The sequence below is a fragment of the Epinephelus moara genome, chromosome 2 (assembly GCF_006386435.1).
Source record: "Epinephelus moara isolate mb chromosome 2, YSFRI_EMoa_1.0, whole genome shotgun sequence".
NCBI lineage: Eukaryota > Metazoa > Chordata > Actinopteri > Perciformes > Serranidae > Epinephelus > Epinephelus moara.
This window is the reverse complement of record NC_065507.1, coordinates 37971905-37983962: the sequence shown is the minus strand read 5'-3', so window position 1 is coordinate 37983962 and position 12058 is coordinate 37971905. Positions and strand designations below refer to the sequence as shown.

Here is a 12058-nt window from a genome sequence, read left to right as displayed (position 1 = left end):
GTCCAGGAGGTCCAAGCTCGCAGTGTCCGAATATACGGAACTGCGAGCAGACCTCCACGGGCTGATGATGCAAAGGTAGCCTGGGAGGAGGTCACCACAATTGTAAATCAATGTTGCGTTTCTCTCGTGCGCGCGCGCTCTCTCTTTCTCTTTCGCAGTCTCACTCTGTTTCTTTTCTTTTGACTTTTCTAAGATGACAGATGCTGAATATATACTCCCTATCTGATGCTGTGGCTGTTTGTGGTTGGCTGAGAGGGATGTGAACTCATTAATTTGCAGCTGTGTTAATCAAATCAGGTTGGGTTTCCATTACGCGTGCCAAACGTGCCAAACGGTGCCAATCCCCTTTGATCTGACATCACATGTGACGGGACAGTCGACATAGAGATACATTTATGTATAGTGGTTTTTGAGAACCAACGCTAGGACCACCTGTTAAAAGAAATCTCCAGTATTTTTCAACCTGGACCCTAGTTTCTCTTGTTTTAGTGGTCAAGTGACTCGTAACAACAATTTTTGAAACTGGTTCAGTATTGAGAGAGACTGCTGCAGCCAGCAGAAGTGAAACAAGCTGAAATGTAACCACTCGGGGCAAGCGCACGGTAAACCCCAAACCACCCATGACATAAAATTTTTAAGTAAGGTTGACACAAATGCCCCAGATAGTCAAAATAATACAAAAAACTTTAGTATCTGTTTATTATAAGACACATCCCATTGGCTGCACTGATGCATTATGTTACACAGCTCACCTGTGCTTGTTTGTAACACTGTTGCCAGTTAGCATGCTAAAAAGGGGGGATGCCAGAAAGGTCCATTCATGAATGAACTATTCAGTTGGAGTGCTGTACTGCTTGTGACTTTTGATTTCAGGATTCAGCACCCATCTACACATACCAGAGCTGAACAGGATTGATTTATTGTCAGTTGGAAATTTAATCAACCATGTAAAAACCCTGTATTAATTATCCATCCACTGTATACAGACACTAGACCCACTTGAAGAAGAATTAATTTGGCCTGTCACACAGGCTGCATATTGAACTAGGAAGAAGTCCTACATCACCTGAACTTGGTCATGTGACATACAGAATGACTAATATGTCTTCCATCTCATGAGATTCATGTAAAATTTAAGAGCAACTTAAATGATCTCTGATCACTATTTACAGGCATAAGACATTTTGAATTATGTTGCATGCTGGCCTAAAAATGTTGAAACTATACTATGCTGTTTGTTCCATTTAGTTATGTGCTGACCTGCTTTTTTTGTATTACATTTTTTGTATTGAGGTCAAATAACTCACCAACTGTTGGTAATACAATAAAGCCTTCAGACTGATGCTGTAATTAAAAACAAGTCTTCTTTTAAAATCAATGTGTTAATAAAACTATGAATGCATTATGTTACCCAGCAGTTCATTACAATGTATTTATTACATGTCTGTCATATTTATAGGTATAATTCATTACAGTTTATAAACCTGCTGTTTTATGAAGCAGCAGTGGCTGCTGCATCAAGCCATACATCCAAATGACTTTAATTGATTTTAAAATCAATTGTGTTCTCAGCTGGAGGTAAGCAGCCCAGTGTTGCTACTGTGTTCTGCAGGCTGCAAGTGAAACATTAACCTAAAGCAAACACACTGTCTATAAGAATATGATATACGTACAGTGTATAAAAAAGAACTGCAGTCAATTTTTACTCGCATTTTATGTATCTGCTTAAAGTTGTCATCCTACAATATATTGACAAACTGAAAATAAAAAAATCTTACTTGTGTGTAAGCGAGGGATTTACGTGTCTCTGGTAAATAATTAATTCACACAATTCATGCCACAGTCATAATATTCACAAAGCAGCAATAATATATGAAATGCAGGGGTAATATGATGTACTTACATCCATAAAAGGCTCTGGAGACTATCTGCCGCTTCATGTTTTGGCAGAGCATCTTTAGAGGAATTCTGGTGTAAAGAAAAGAAATCCACCATAACTGTCAAGCCACTGTCTGATCTGTAAAGGCTTATTCTTCAAATATTTGCTTTTAATGAAGAAACGTCCGACCTGGCTGAAAGCTGAGGCAAAAATAATGGAGAGACTTTATGCGGGGCTTTCTATGGGATAGATGAACTAGATGCTGCCTCCACAATAAGTCTGACTCCTTAGAATTCCATTTCACAAAGTCGGTTATTATTACCACAGTGCAGACACACACAATAGCCCCCACAGCTACGGTGATTTCAGTTCTTCTAATGTGTGTCTTGGTGGCATCCTGTTAAGGTACAAATTAACAGCCTATCACAGTCAGCTGTTTTAAATGTTGCTTGCTCTTCCATCTTCATGTCCAAACGCCAGTCAAGTCACCCGAGGAAAATGTTGGCATTGTACATTTCTGCAAATGATGGTGTGACACTTTTGCGAGACACCCGCCAAGCTGCAGATCACTGTACAAGACCAACACACAACAAAACCAGTTGTGTGTTAGTGACCAGTAGCTGTTTTTCTAGCTGCTTTATTGGCACCAAACATGATAGGGCTGAAGATTGGTACCCAATACCTTTGAGGTATTGACTGAAATAGCCCAGTACCAAGTAGCAGTGAAACGTCTCCAGCCAAAAGATACCTGCATTTGATCCTTTTTGCACCTGAGTCTGATCCAGGACCAGCCTGACTCCCTGCAGGATCAACAAACTTTCTGTTGCTGCCCTCTCCCAAACAGCTCTCCTCCCAGCGAATGGTTAGTTCAACAACTGCCCATTTAGCACAAGCTAACACAGCAGCAGCAGCTAACATCCAACGTCAAGCTATTAAACGGTACCAACACACTGACATCATAATGGCGCAACTCTGTCATTAAGCCCGTTAACTACTGTTAGGAAATGTTACTGGTGTGATGTTAACAGTTAGCCCTGTCACTGTGTTTGTACAGGACACAACTGTCCTTGGCCAAAAGCTCACACTCCTGCAGCAGCTACAATCCATACACTCTGTGGTGTGGGGAAGGTGAGGGCAGTGTATTTAACAGAGTTGACAGTTCAGCTTGCTGACATGTCACCACAACATTTAAAAGCATGGCTATAATACGCTACATTCACATTATGGTTATCGAATTAAGTACTCTAATGGCACAGTATCACTTGAAGGGTACTGGTATTGGTGCTGGTATCATATTTTTCAAAACAATTAAACCAAGACCTAAAACTGCTTTTTCCCCCCACTGGGATAGTGCCACGAAAAACAATGTTTTCTAACATCAGAATATAACGGAGACATCAGTGCTTTTTAGCGAAGACTGTGTCCCCAGAACCTGGTATTATAAGCCATAACATGACCTTTTCCTGACTGTAACCAAGTAGTTTTTGTGCCTAAAACAAATTAACCACAGATTGTTGAAATGTAAAGCTTCAAAGTATCTGCCACATAATGTGCAAATATAATATATCCATAGTTTGCACAAACATAAAATGCCAACATTTGATCTTCTGACTCCATGCTGCTGCCAAGACAGCAGCAAACAGTTTAAAATGTCCTCTGCAAAGATTCATAAAATTTCACTAAATCAGTTTTGGAGTCGACAAAATCGCAATACTGAGTTTTAAATTAATGAAGCTGGTTTTCCAAAACATCCTCATGTACTCTCAGTGTTATTCATGACACCTTTTTTTTTTTACTGTATTGATAACCTCAATTTGTTGCTCAAAACATATTATAGATCAAAACAGGCTCACTGCAGCACACTGTTACCAGTAAAGGTTTAACAGGAAGGTTTTTGGGATGTTAGTAAGAACATACGTGTGAATATCTGATGGCTCGTGCATGCAGGTGCAGCCAGCTGGGTAGTCGAAGGACACGCTGCTGCCAGCCGTGGAGCAGGACTGGCACAGTGATTCATGAGTGGTTACTTCTGCTTGTTGCCACGACGATGGGCTGCCTCCAAAACCCTGCATCTCCATCATCTCCCCGTGGTCTAAAGCACAGAGAATGACAGTGAGAAGGCAGAGAGCTCTCAGTGTTCTGAGACAAAATAGATACTGCTGTTTACATGTACTACTCTCTTTAGTTATTTAACAGTCTCCAGTGCATTTAAATCCACTTCACACTGGCTGTTTTATGTCTTACATATTATGACATAGGCCTCTCAGCTCAACCATAAATACATCTTTCCATGTATTGTTATTCATGACATCAAGAGATGGGTAGATGGGTGAAAGTTTTACACTCATGTTACATGTGAGAGCTGGAAAAGCAAGCGTAGAGAGGAAACCAAAAGTGGAGGGGGACAGTTCAGGAAGCAGGAACGGTGTTGTGGGAGAGACAGGCAGAGAGGATGCAGGGAGGCCATGCTGGTTCAGTTCATTCAGAGGGGAGGCAGAGGAGACAGCAGAGCTCAGGGACGCTCCAGACAAACAAGACAGAGGAGGAAGTAGCAGAGGAAGAGGAGAGGAAGTGAAGGAGCCGACAGAAGAGGAGAAGACAGGGACGAGGCTGACGCTCAGGCCATGCAGGATGCATAAAGCCAGAACAAGACAAGAGACACCAATAGAAATTATTTCATAAACAACAAAAAACAAATGGACTCCAGTAAAAGGGCACACAAAGGGGAGGAAAAAAAAACATAAAAACTTCAACATTAAATAAATGCTCTTCACCTTAATTCTTCAGGTTGGAGCTGATGACCTGTCATAAATATGAAGCTGCGCTTTGGTTGTTCAATAACCCCAAAAAACAAATAATATTAAGAACGAAAAAAAAAGCGAACAGAAAAAATGCTGGAGCGAGACCGACATTTGGCCTCCCCCCTCTTTACTTTAGGACTAGACGTGATCAACGACTGTTTTTGGGCTCAGTATTGCAACCCTGCTCACACAAGGACTCCACGTCTCTACTACTGCGGAACCCCACAGGACCGTAATGAGAGGGGTGGAGGAGGGGGCGAGGGGGGGGCAAGGGGGGGCAAGGGGAGGAGTGGCGGGGGTTAGTGAAGAATTACAGTGAACAGCATCGCAGCAAACGACTGCACAAACAGAGGAGAAACAACTGAGGAAGTCAGAGGAGAGAGAGAGAGAGAGAGAAATCAAAACAAACAGAGGAGGAGACCGTGAGAGGATTTTCCATCACAAGTACGTAGAAACACATAGTCGTTCTTTAAAAAACAATGAAATGGGTGCATATCTCCCATGCAAAAATTGTCAGGCATGTTGCAAGTGAGAAATGAAAGGACAAAAAGAAGGAAACAGAATTTAGTCAAAGTAAAGGAGTGCAAAAAAAACGAAGCAAATTATCAAAGCGATTCTTGGCCACGTCAGCGTAAACCCAAGAGTGTTGAGGCATGCTTCCAGAGCTATACCCTCTCATAACTCTGCAATCAGCACTACAAATCCCAGAATGCAAAGCAGCCAGAAAGGCCTTGACCTAGACGAGGAGACCTGGGGTTAGTTTAAATCTGTGTGACAGTGATGAAACCAGGTGACAGCCATGTACAGTCAATGTGTTTGGCAGCACTCTAAAACAAGTCTGTTCATTTGACAGTGTGTTTCCAGTGTGTGTTCCACAGGATCCTGCCAAGTCAGTGGATTAAACTGTGTCACTTAGCGATGGGAAGAAGGAGGAGAGACAGAGAGGGAGTAACATTCAGCAGGAAGGGTGTAGTGGCTGCTGTGGCATTAACTGGATGTCTGACAGTATCTGTGACAAAAGCACCATTTTCTGAAGACACAATGTTATTGTGCCGGATTACAATGTCTAGGGACTCCGATCCTCCTGGCTGTCATTTACAGCAAATTCAGCCAACAAAATGCTGAAAATGTAATTTATTGTTGGAAGGGAGTCTACAGGTATAAGCCCCCTAAATTCAATGCCTTTAAGACCTTTTTTTGTTTGGACAAATCATCTCTTTCTTATTTAAGTAGTGAAGGTAAGTAAAATGGTAAGTAATATACAGTAGGTGGTCCCATACAGAGGAAGATTTTATGTAGAAATAAGTAAGTTAAATTAATTTCCTTTACTGTAAAGGGTAAGTGCAAATAAAAGGTTAAGTATTAGGTTCAATGGTAGGTTTAAACATTTGTAACATCAGAAAAGTGGACTGACACGCAGAAGAGCTCAACTCATTTTCCCCCCCCAAAAAAAAAGATTGATAAATTAAATTAGATAAAATGTTTGTAGCAACAGGGACCTCCAAGACTTTTAAAGGACCTGCAGACACCCTGGTTGAGTAAATGCTATGGAATGGTTGGATTCGGCTGAGACTGTGTTTTATTGGCGCTACAGATGATCCTAAATCATCAAGCTGCTTACTTAAAGACTTAGTAACTGCTGACTTAGTAACTAACATTGTGATGATGTATCACTGCTCATGCTGCTCCTCTGCCTCTTCTCCATCTGACACCTGCAGCTTCGCCTCTGATTTACCATGTAAGCATTGCACATGATCTACATTATAGTTTATGTTACTGGAGTATCATGTGCAGCACTGGAGACTGTGCTGACTGTGCTCACTGCTACACTTTAAAGTTGACATTAATGTTTAAATTTGATTATATTTGATATACAGAACTATATGAGCCTTTGACTACGGCTGTTGTGCAACTGACAGTACTTCAGAAAACCTTGAAGGGTAACTTTGGTATTTTTCAGACTGGACACTTTTTTTTCTCATGTTTTTGATTCTAGGTGACAAATGTGAACAACATTTTTTTTTAAAATTGGTCCTATATTGAGAGAAAGTATCAAGCAGTGAAACAGGCTGTAACATACCCACACCAAGTGTTTAGACATCCACTAAAAGTGCATGTGATTATCACTGGTAGGCTCAGATTGTTATACTAAGTGTCTGGCAACATTCTGGAAAGGATCCCTAGAGAGATAGACTCTTTTATAATACTAATAATAATAATAATACATTTATTTATAGAGCACTTTACATCAAAGCGCTGTACAGGTGAATTTTGGTAAGTGGGATGTGGGGATTTGTAAAACAACATCTGCAGTCTTACAGTTTTGAAGCCCTGAGTAATCCTTTATGAAAGCTAACTTGTATTTCCTTCCGCAGCTTTTTGTCACTGCCCTAGCAGTTCATCTCTATGAGCTTATTGCCTCCAGCCATGGCTATTGCTGACTCGGAGGCATGTAACTCTTAAACAAAACACATCTATCTACATAGGGCCCTTTCCATAATGTTGTCAGACACATAGAATGGCAATCTGAGTCTTTCAGTGGCAAAAACAAGCATTTTTTTAAAAATACAAATTTACGCTGTGCAACTTCCCATTAACATTACATTGCAGCCTATTTTGCTGCTGACAGCTGCAGTGAGCTCACGAAATACTGGACCAATTTCAATAATGGTTGGTCCCATTAGTCACAGAAAAACATGGGGAAATAGGGGCCACCATGAAAAATACTGAAGTAAAGGGGCACAAGGTGTGATCTTTAAAGTCTATTTTACTCCTGACACAGCACAATACAAATATGGCTACAAAGTACCATAGCAAGCAGAAATTCTGCATGTTGTATATAAAAAGTGCTACATGTAGTATTTTAAACATCAGTGGCATTAACAAATGTATTGCTGTAACATTGGTATCATACCTTCAAGCCTGAAAGGACTCTTTTTGACGCCTTGAGGCAAAGGAACCAGCTGAAAATACAACCTCCTTTCAGTTTCTAGCATACAGAGAGCAATATTACTGTAGCATTCATTTGGTGTTGTGTCTGTGTTTACCTGATGAATTGTTCCCTTTCCTATATGCTCTGTTTTGGTCTCCACCAACTCCTGAGAAAAATATCCGACTCATTAGTGGCTGTCTGCTGTTTAGTGCTGAGCAAGTAGCACACAGTGAGTTTAACCTCTCAGAACTTTTCTGACAAAAGCTGCTGTGGCTGGAAGCAGAGCTGGTGAGAGCAGAATGAAGTGTTCCTAACTAAACAATTAGCCATAATAGTCTAAAAGACTTTGTAGAGTTGCTAATTGCTAATTCTGTGCTAATTCTCTGTGGTCTGGTCAATAAGAGCGGCCATTTTCACTCCACATAGTCCTTTGAATCATTACATATTGATTAGTGGAGCAATTACTGAGACCATGATGGAGACAATGGATGACATTTGTCTCATGCCAGAGAATTTCAAGGCTAAATTAAGACCACATTTCCAACTCAAACCCTAAGGCTTCCTGGCCCTTACAAATCGCTTTCATTATGGCAGAGGACAAACAAATAGGAGGTAACTTCTCTCATCTATTTTTTATTCTGTCAAATACTTGCCAGAAAATGTCTTTTTTCACTTGAAGGAATACTTTGCAGATTTTCAGCTGGATTTGTATCTTAACAATGTGGGTCGTATGTGTGAATGAACCGTGGTCAACTTTCCTCCATATTAGCAGCATCCACATCTCCCTGCTCATCTCTCAGCTAAAATCTGCAAAACTCTTCATCTTGTGGATTTTCACTGGCTCTCAGGCTGTTGCTAAAACTACAGATTGTATTTCCTCATTTATTAATTCCAACCACTACGGTCACAAAGAACATAGAAGTGGATTCAGAGAGAGCTCCGCCCCTCTCGCTCTCTTTATTAAACCCTGACCACATTCCTATCAAACAATAAAACTCAGCAGTACTGATCAAATATAAACCAAGATTTTGTTACTTTTTAGAAACATATGTTAGTGCACTGTTTCACTGTAATATGAGGATTTGTAAACAGGAGGTGTGTGCCTTACCGTTTCCTGTATTGTAACAATGTAAGCTGAAAAGAAATCAGATATTTAAGCTTACTGTTTAACTGTAATTTGAGATTGTTTGACACCAGCAAGCTGCCATATTGTTTCCTGTCACCCACTAGTGGGAGCGTTTACTGGTCCGGTGTGGCGCAGTGCATTCTGGTAGTTGCAGGTTTTTTACCTCTTGAGCAAAAGCAAATGCCACAGTCCTTTTTCTTTGTTTTCTCTGGTCATGTAGCACTAATTTCAAAAGTATTTGTGTCTTTCTGCTGCATAGACAGCCCAGTTTTTATGAAGTGACCATCTTTCCAGCAGTGAAATACTTCTTTAAAGCTACAGCTGGCAACATTTGTAAAAAATAACTTTTGCCATAATTGCTGAAATGGTCACTATATACAAACAGCAGTTTATGAGATAGATAATTGGTGAAATTGTCCTCATAAGCCCCATTTCCACTAAACACTTTCAGTATGGTTCCTTTGGAACCAAATGTAATCCTTCAGACATGGTACCTAGACATTCGGTCTGTTTAGCATTTCCACTGCAATGTGAGCGGGGTTGTTGTCACTCACTGTTCCGTTCAGCACTCACTGTATTTCCTCATCACTGGTGAGACAGATGGAAGTCTGTACCTCATTTAACATCCACAGAATGAGGTTGCATGCTGACATTCTCAGAACAAATTAGAACAGTAAGAGTGAGCGTCTCACTCAATGGGATGTTCAAAAATAGCGGGTTGGTGCATTTAGTCCTTCTCAAGCAAGCGCAGGTGTTGAATGTTGCTGTAGCCCACAGGAACGATGCTCTGCAATGCTTTTTTTTCTCCAAGTGAGGATTAGAATATGTGCAGTTAACATAGTCTGGTCGAAGTTAATATATATTTAAGTTTGTGTCATTAAAGAGAGAAAATAAAAACTAATGGAATGGACAGAGTTGTCATATTGAAATTTAAGGTGTGCTGATGGATTCACATTAACTCATGCATTAACATTACAAGTAAACATTCCACCTTAAAAGTTGCCGGCAGTCAGCCCAGTGAATTAAATTATTTTTTTCTCAGACTAAAGGGAACAGCAAAATATCCTTTGATTTTATAGTTATAGTTTGCTAATGTATGTAAGACTGGCCACGGTATGAACAGTGGTTACATAAGCCTCAAAACCAGCCACAACAATTGACCAATCAATGGACTACAATGTTCACAGCTCCAACTTTTAGTACATGTTCTGTGTGCTGGGTACCCCAACAGAGGGGTGACCAAAAAATCGGGATGATAAGGAACAGTGCCATTGGAACCATCCACAACATTCACAATGGAGACAGAAAAAATCTATACCGAACTGAACCATACCAGACTGCTAGGTGGAAATGGGACTATGGTACTTCCAATGGCATTTGCAAGAATCCATCGTGACTGAAGGAAACCATCTAATTAAAACCGAAGAGCTCCAGCTGGTGGGCAGGGCTTGGTTTTGACTCGGCTGGGTCATTTTACAGCTTGCTTTACAGTTTGCTAACATATGTTTCTGAAAACATTTGAGATGAGATATCGGCAATGAAGTAACAGAATCTATTCTTGTTTGACCAGCGCTACCTAGTTTGACAGTTCAGAAGCAGTGATCGACATGACTGACAGCTGTGTTAGAGACTCTGCTCTGATTGGTTGTTTTCCTTCAGCTGCGGTGGATTCTTGCAAATGCCATTAGCAGCAGTAGATGGAGGAGGAAGAATATGTATTTTTCACAGATTATCTGTCTGATGTACTACTGTCAGGATATGGTGACCGTTTCAGTAAGTATGACAAAAAGGTATTTTTCTAAAAGTTACCAACTACAGCTTTACAGAAGAGCCACCAGCCACTAAAACTGAATGAAACCTGGTGGTACAAAGTTAGAGGCTGCTTGTCTCAGCTAATGTTGGACTCTTTTGTATCTGTTGTCTCAGAGTTATTGTGTTAATCATTTATTAATGCTTATTTTATTGCCATTGTTAAAATATTACAGCAACTGTTCAATTTTGTGTTGATCAACCTGAACGTCTCCATGTCCTTAACACAGGCAACCTGCCTACTCCACACTGTTGGGCTCGGCCTCAGGAAGCACACACACAGGCAGACGGAGCTGGGGGGGTGGGGTCAGGAGGGGGAAGAGAGGAGGGCCATGACGGGTGGGATGCGGGAAGGGACATCTGAAGCCAGGGACAGGTCTCAGGAGTGGGGAGGGGGGCGGTGGGGTTGGGTGGGTGTGTTAAGGTGATAAAAACCTTTCATGACATTAGGGTCTGTGAGGTTCCGCGAGCAGATCATTGAGATCATAGCATGGAGCCTATCTTCCTCTTCCTCGTCATCATCCAGCGACGGAGCACGGCTGCCCGTGGTGTGGTGGTAGTTTATAGTGACTGCTTGCACCAGTGGGACAACAGAGAACACAGTTAGAACAGTGCCATCCTACAGACCTCGGGAAGAGCATTGTGGGAGATACACGACGCTACACCTGCACTTTGTAAACACATCATGGGAAGACAAAATTCAAGTAGATATTCAGTACTTTTGTTTTAAAAGGAAAAGCAATATCAGACTGGAGAGTTAACCATAGAGGAGTTTACATTAGTGTTGTGTGCAGCCTCTACTGCCTTAGGAATACTTTGTATCAGTGTGCATGACAGTGTAAAAGTGTTACTTACTGGCGTCGTAGCGGTATCCAGGGTAGACGATGCGAAACACGTAGTCAGCAGCTGTCTGCTCCTCTCCGTTCCTGTCTTGGTCGATGAGTCTGGCAGTACTACTCCTCTTCCTCAGTTTAGGGAACACTTTTCCCTGCAGAGCACAGACAGATGTATCAAAGTGTGTAAAAGGCCACAAGGTTTCCACTGTTTTTCAAAGATAATTTTGGATAAATCTAAACAGGCAAAACTCCTTTGGATAAATGTTGTTTTTATGCGCTGTTTGGTACCTGAGTTGATGGGACAGTTAAGGAAGAACTGGTGCTAATATTGATTAATTCTTTCACACTTACAATAAATGAGTTAGAATAAATAACAATAATATAAATAATACCACGTAGTATCAAAAAAACACTGCAGCTGCATTCCATGTTTTGGATGTTGGGGGCCCCTAAAACCCACAAAGGATAAGTCTAAAATAGTGGAAGGTTCTCCGGCTCGTCTATAACATTGTTGATCATCCAAAAAAAATGTAGTTTTAGTTTTAGTTTAGTTTTACTTAACTATAATAACCTTGGTCTACAAGTATCCAAGTCATACTGTACATCTGTACTACTTTGTGTGAATTCAGCTCCTCAGTGGGATCTGTATCAAAGACAGAAGGGATTTCATTTAGG

At 40.9% G+C, this 12058-nt stretch overlaps 1 protein-coding gene across 2 annotated transcripts in view; it reads right to left on the bottom strand.

Moving 5' to 3' along the window:
* sgsm2 (small G protein signaling modulator 2) overlaps nucleotides 1-12058 on the bottom strand; it is a 137783-nt gene that overhangs the window by 19148 nt on the left and 106577 nt on the right. Inside the window, exons 11-14 of one of the 2 annotated variants that reach the window (XM_050073204.1) lie at nucleotides 11403-11535; nucleotides 10983-11117; nucleotides 3797-3971; nucleotides 1904-1968 (exon numbers count right to left, since the gene is read on the bottom strand). In XM_050073204.1, the coding sequence (XP_049929161.1) occupies nucleotides 1904-1968; nucleotides 3797-3971; nucleotides 10983-11117; nucleotides 11403-11535 (508 nt within the window). The remainder of the gene's footprint in view (nucleotides 1-1903; nucleotides 1969-3796; nucleotides 3972-10982; nucleotides 11118-11402; nucleotides 11536-12058) is intronic. The other variant, XM_050073213.1, reaches the window with a different exon arrangement.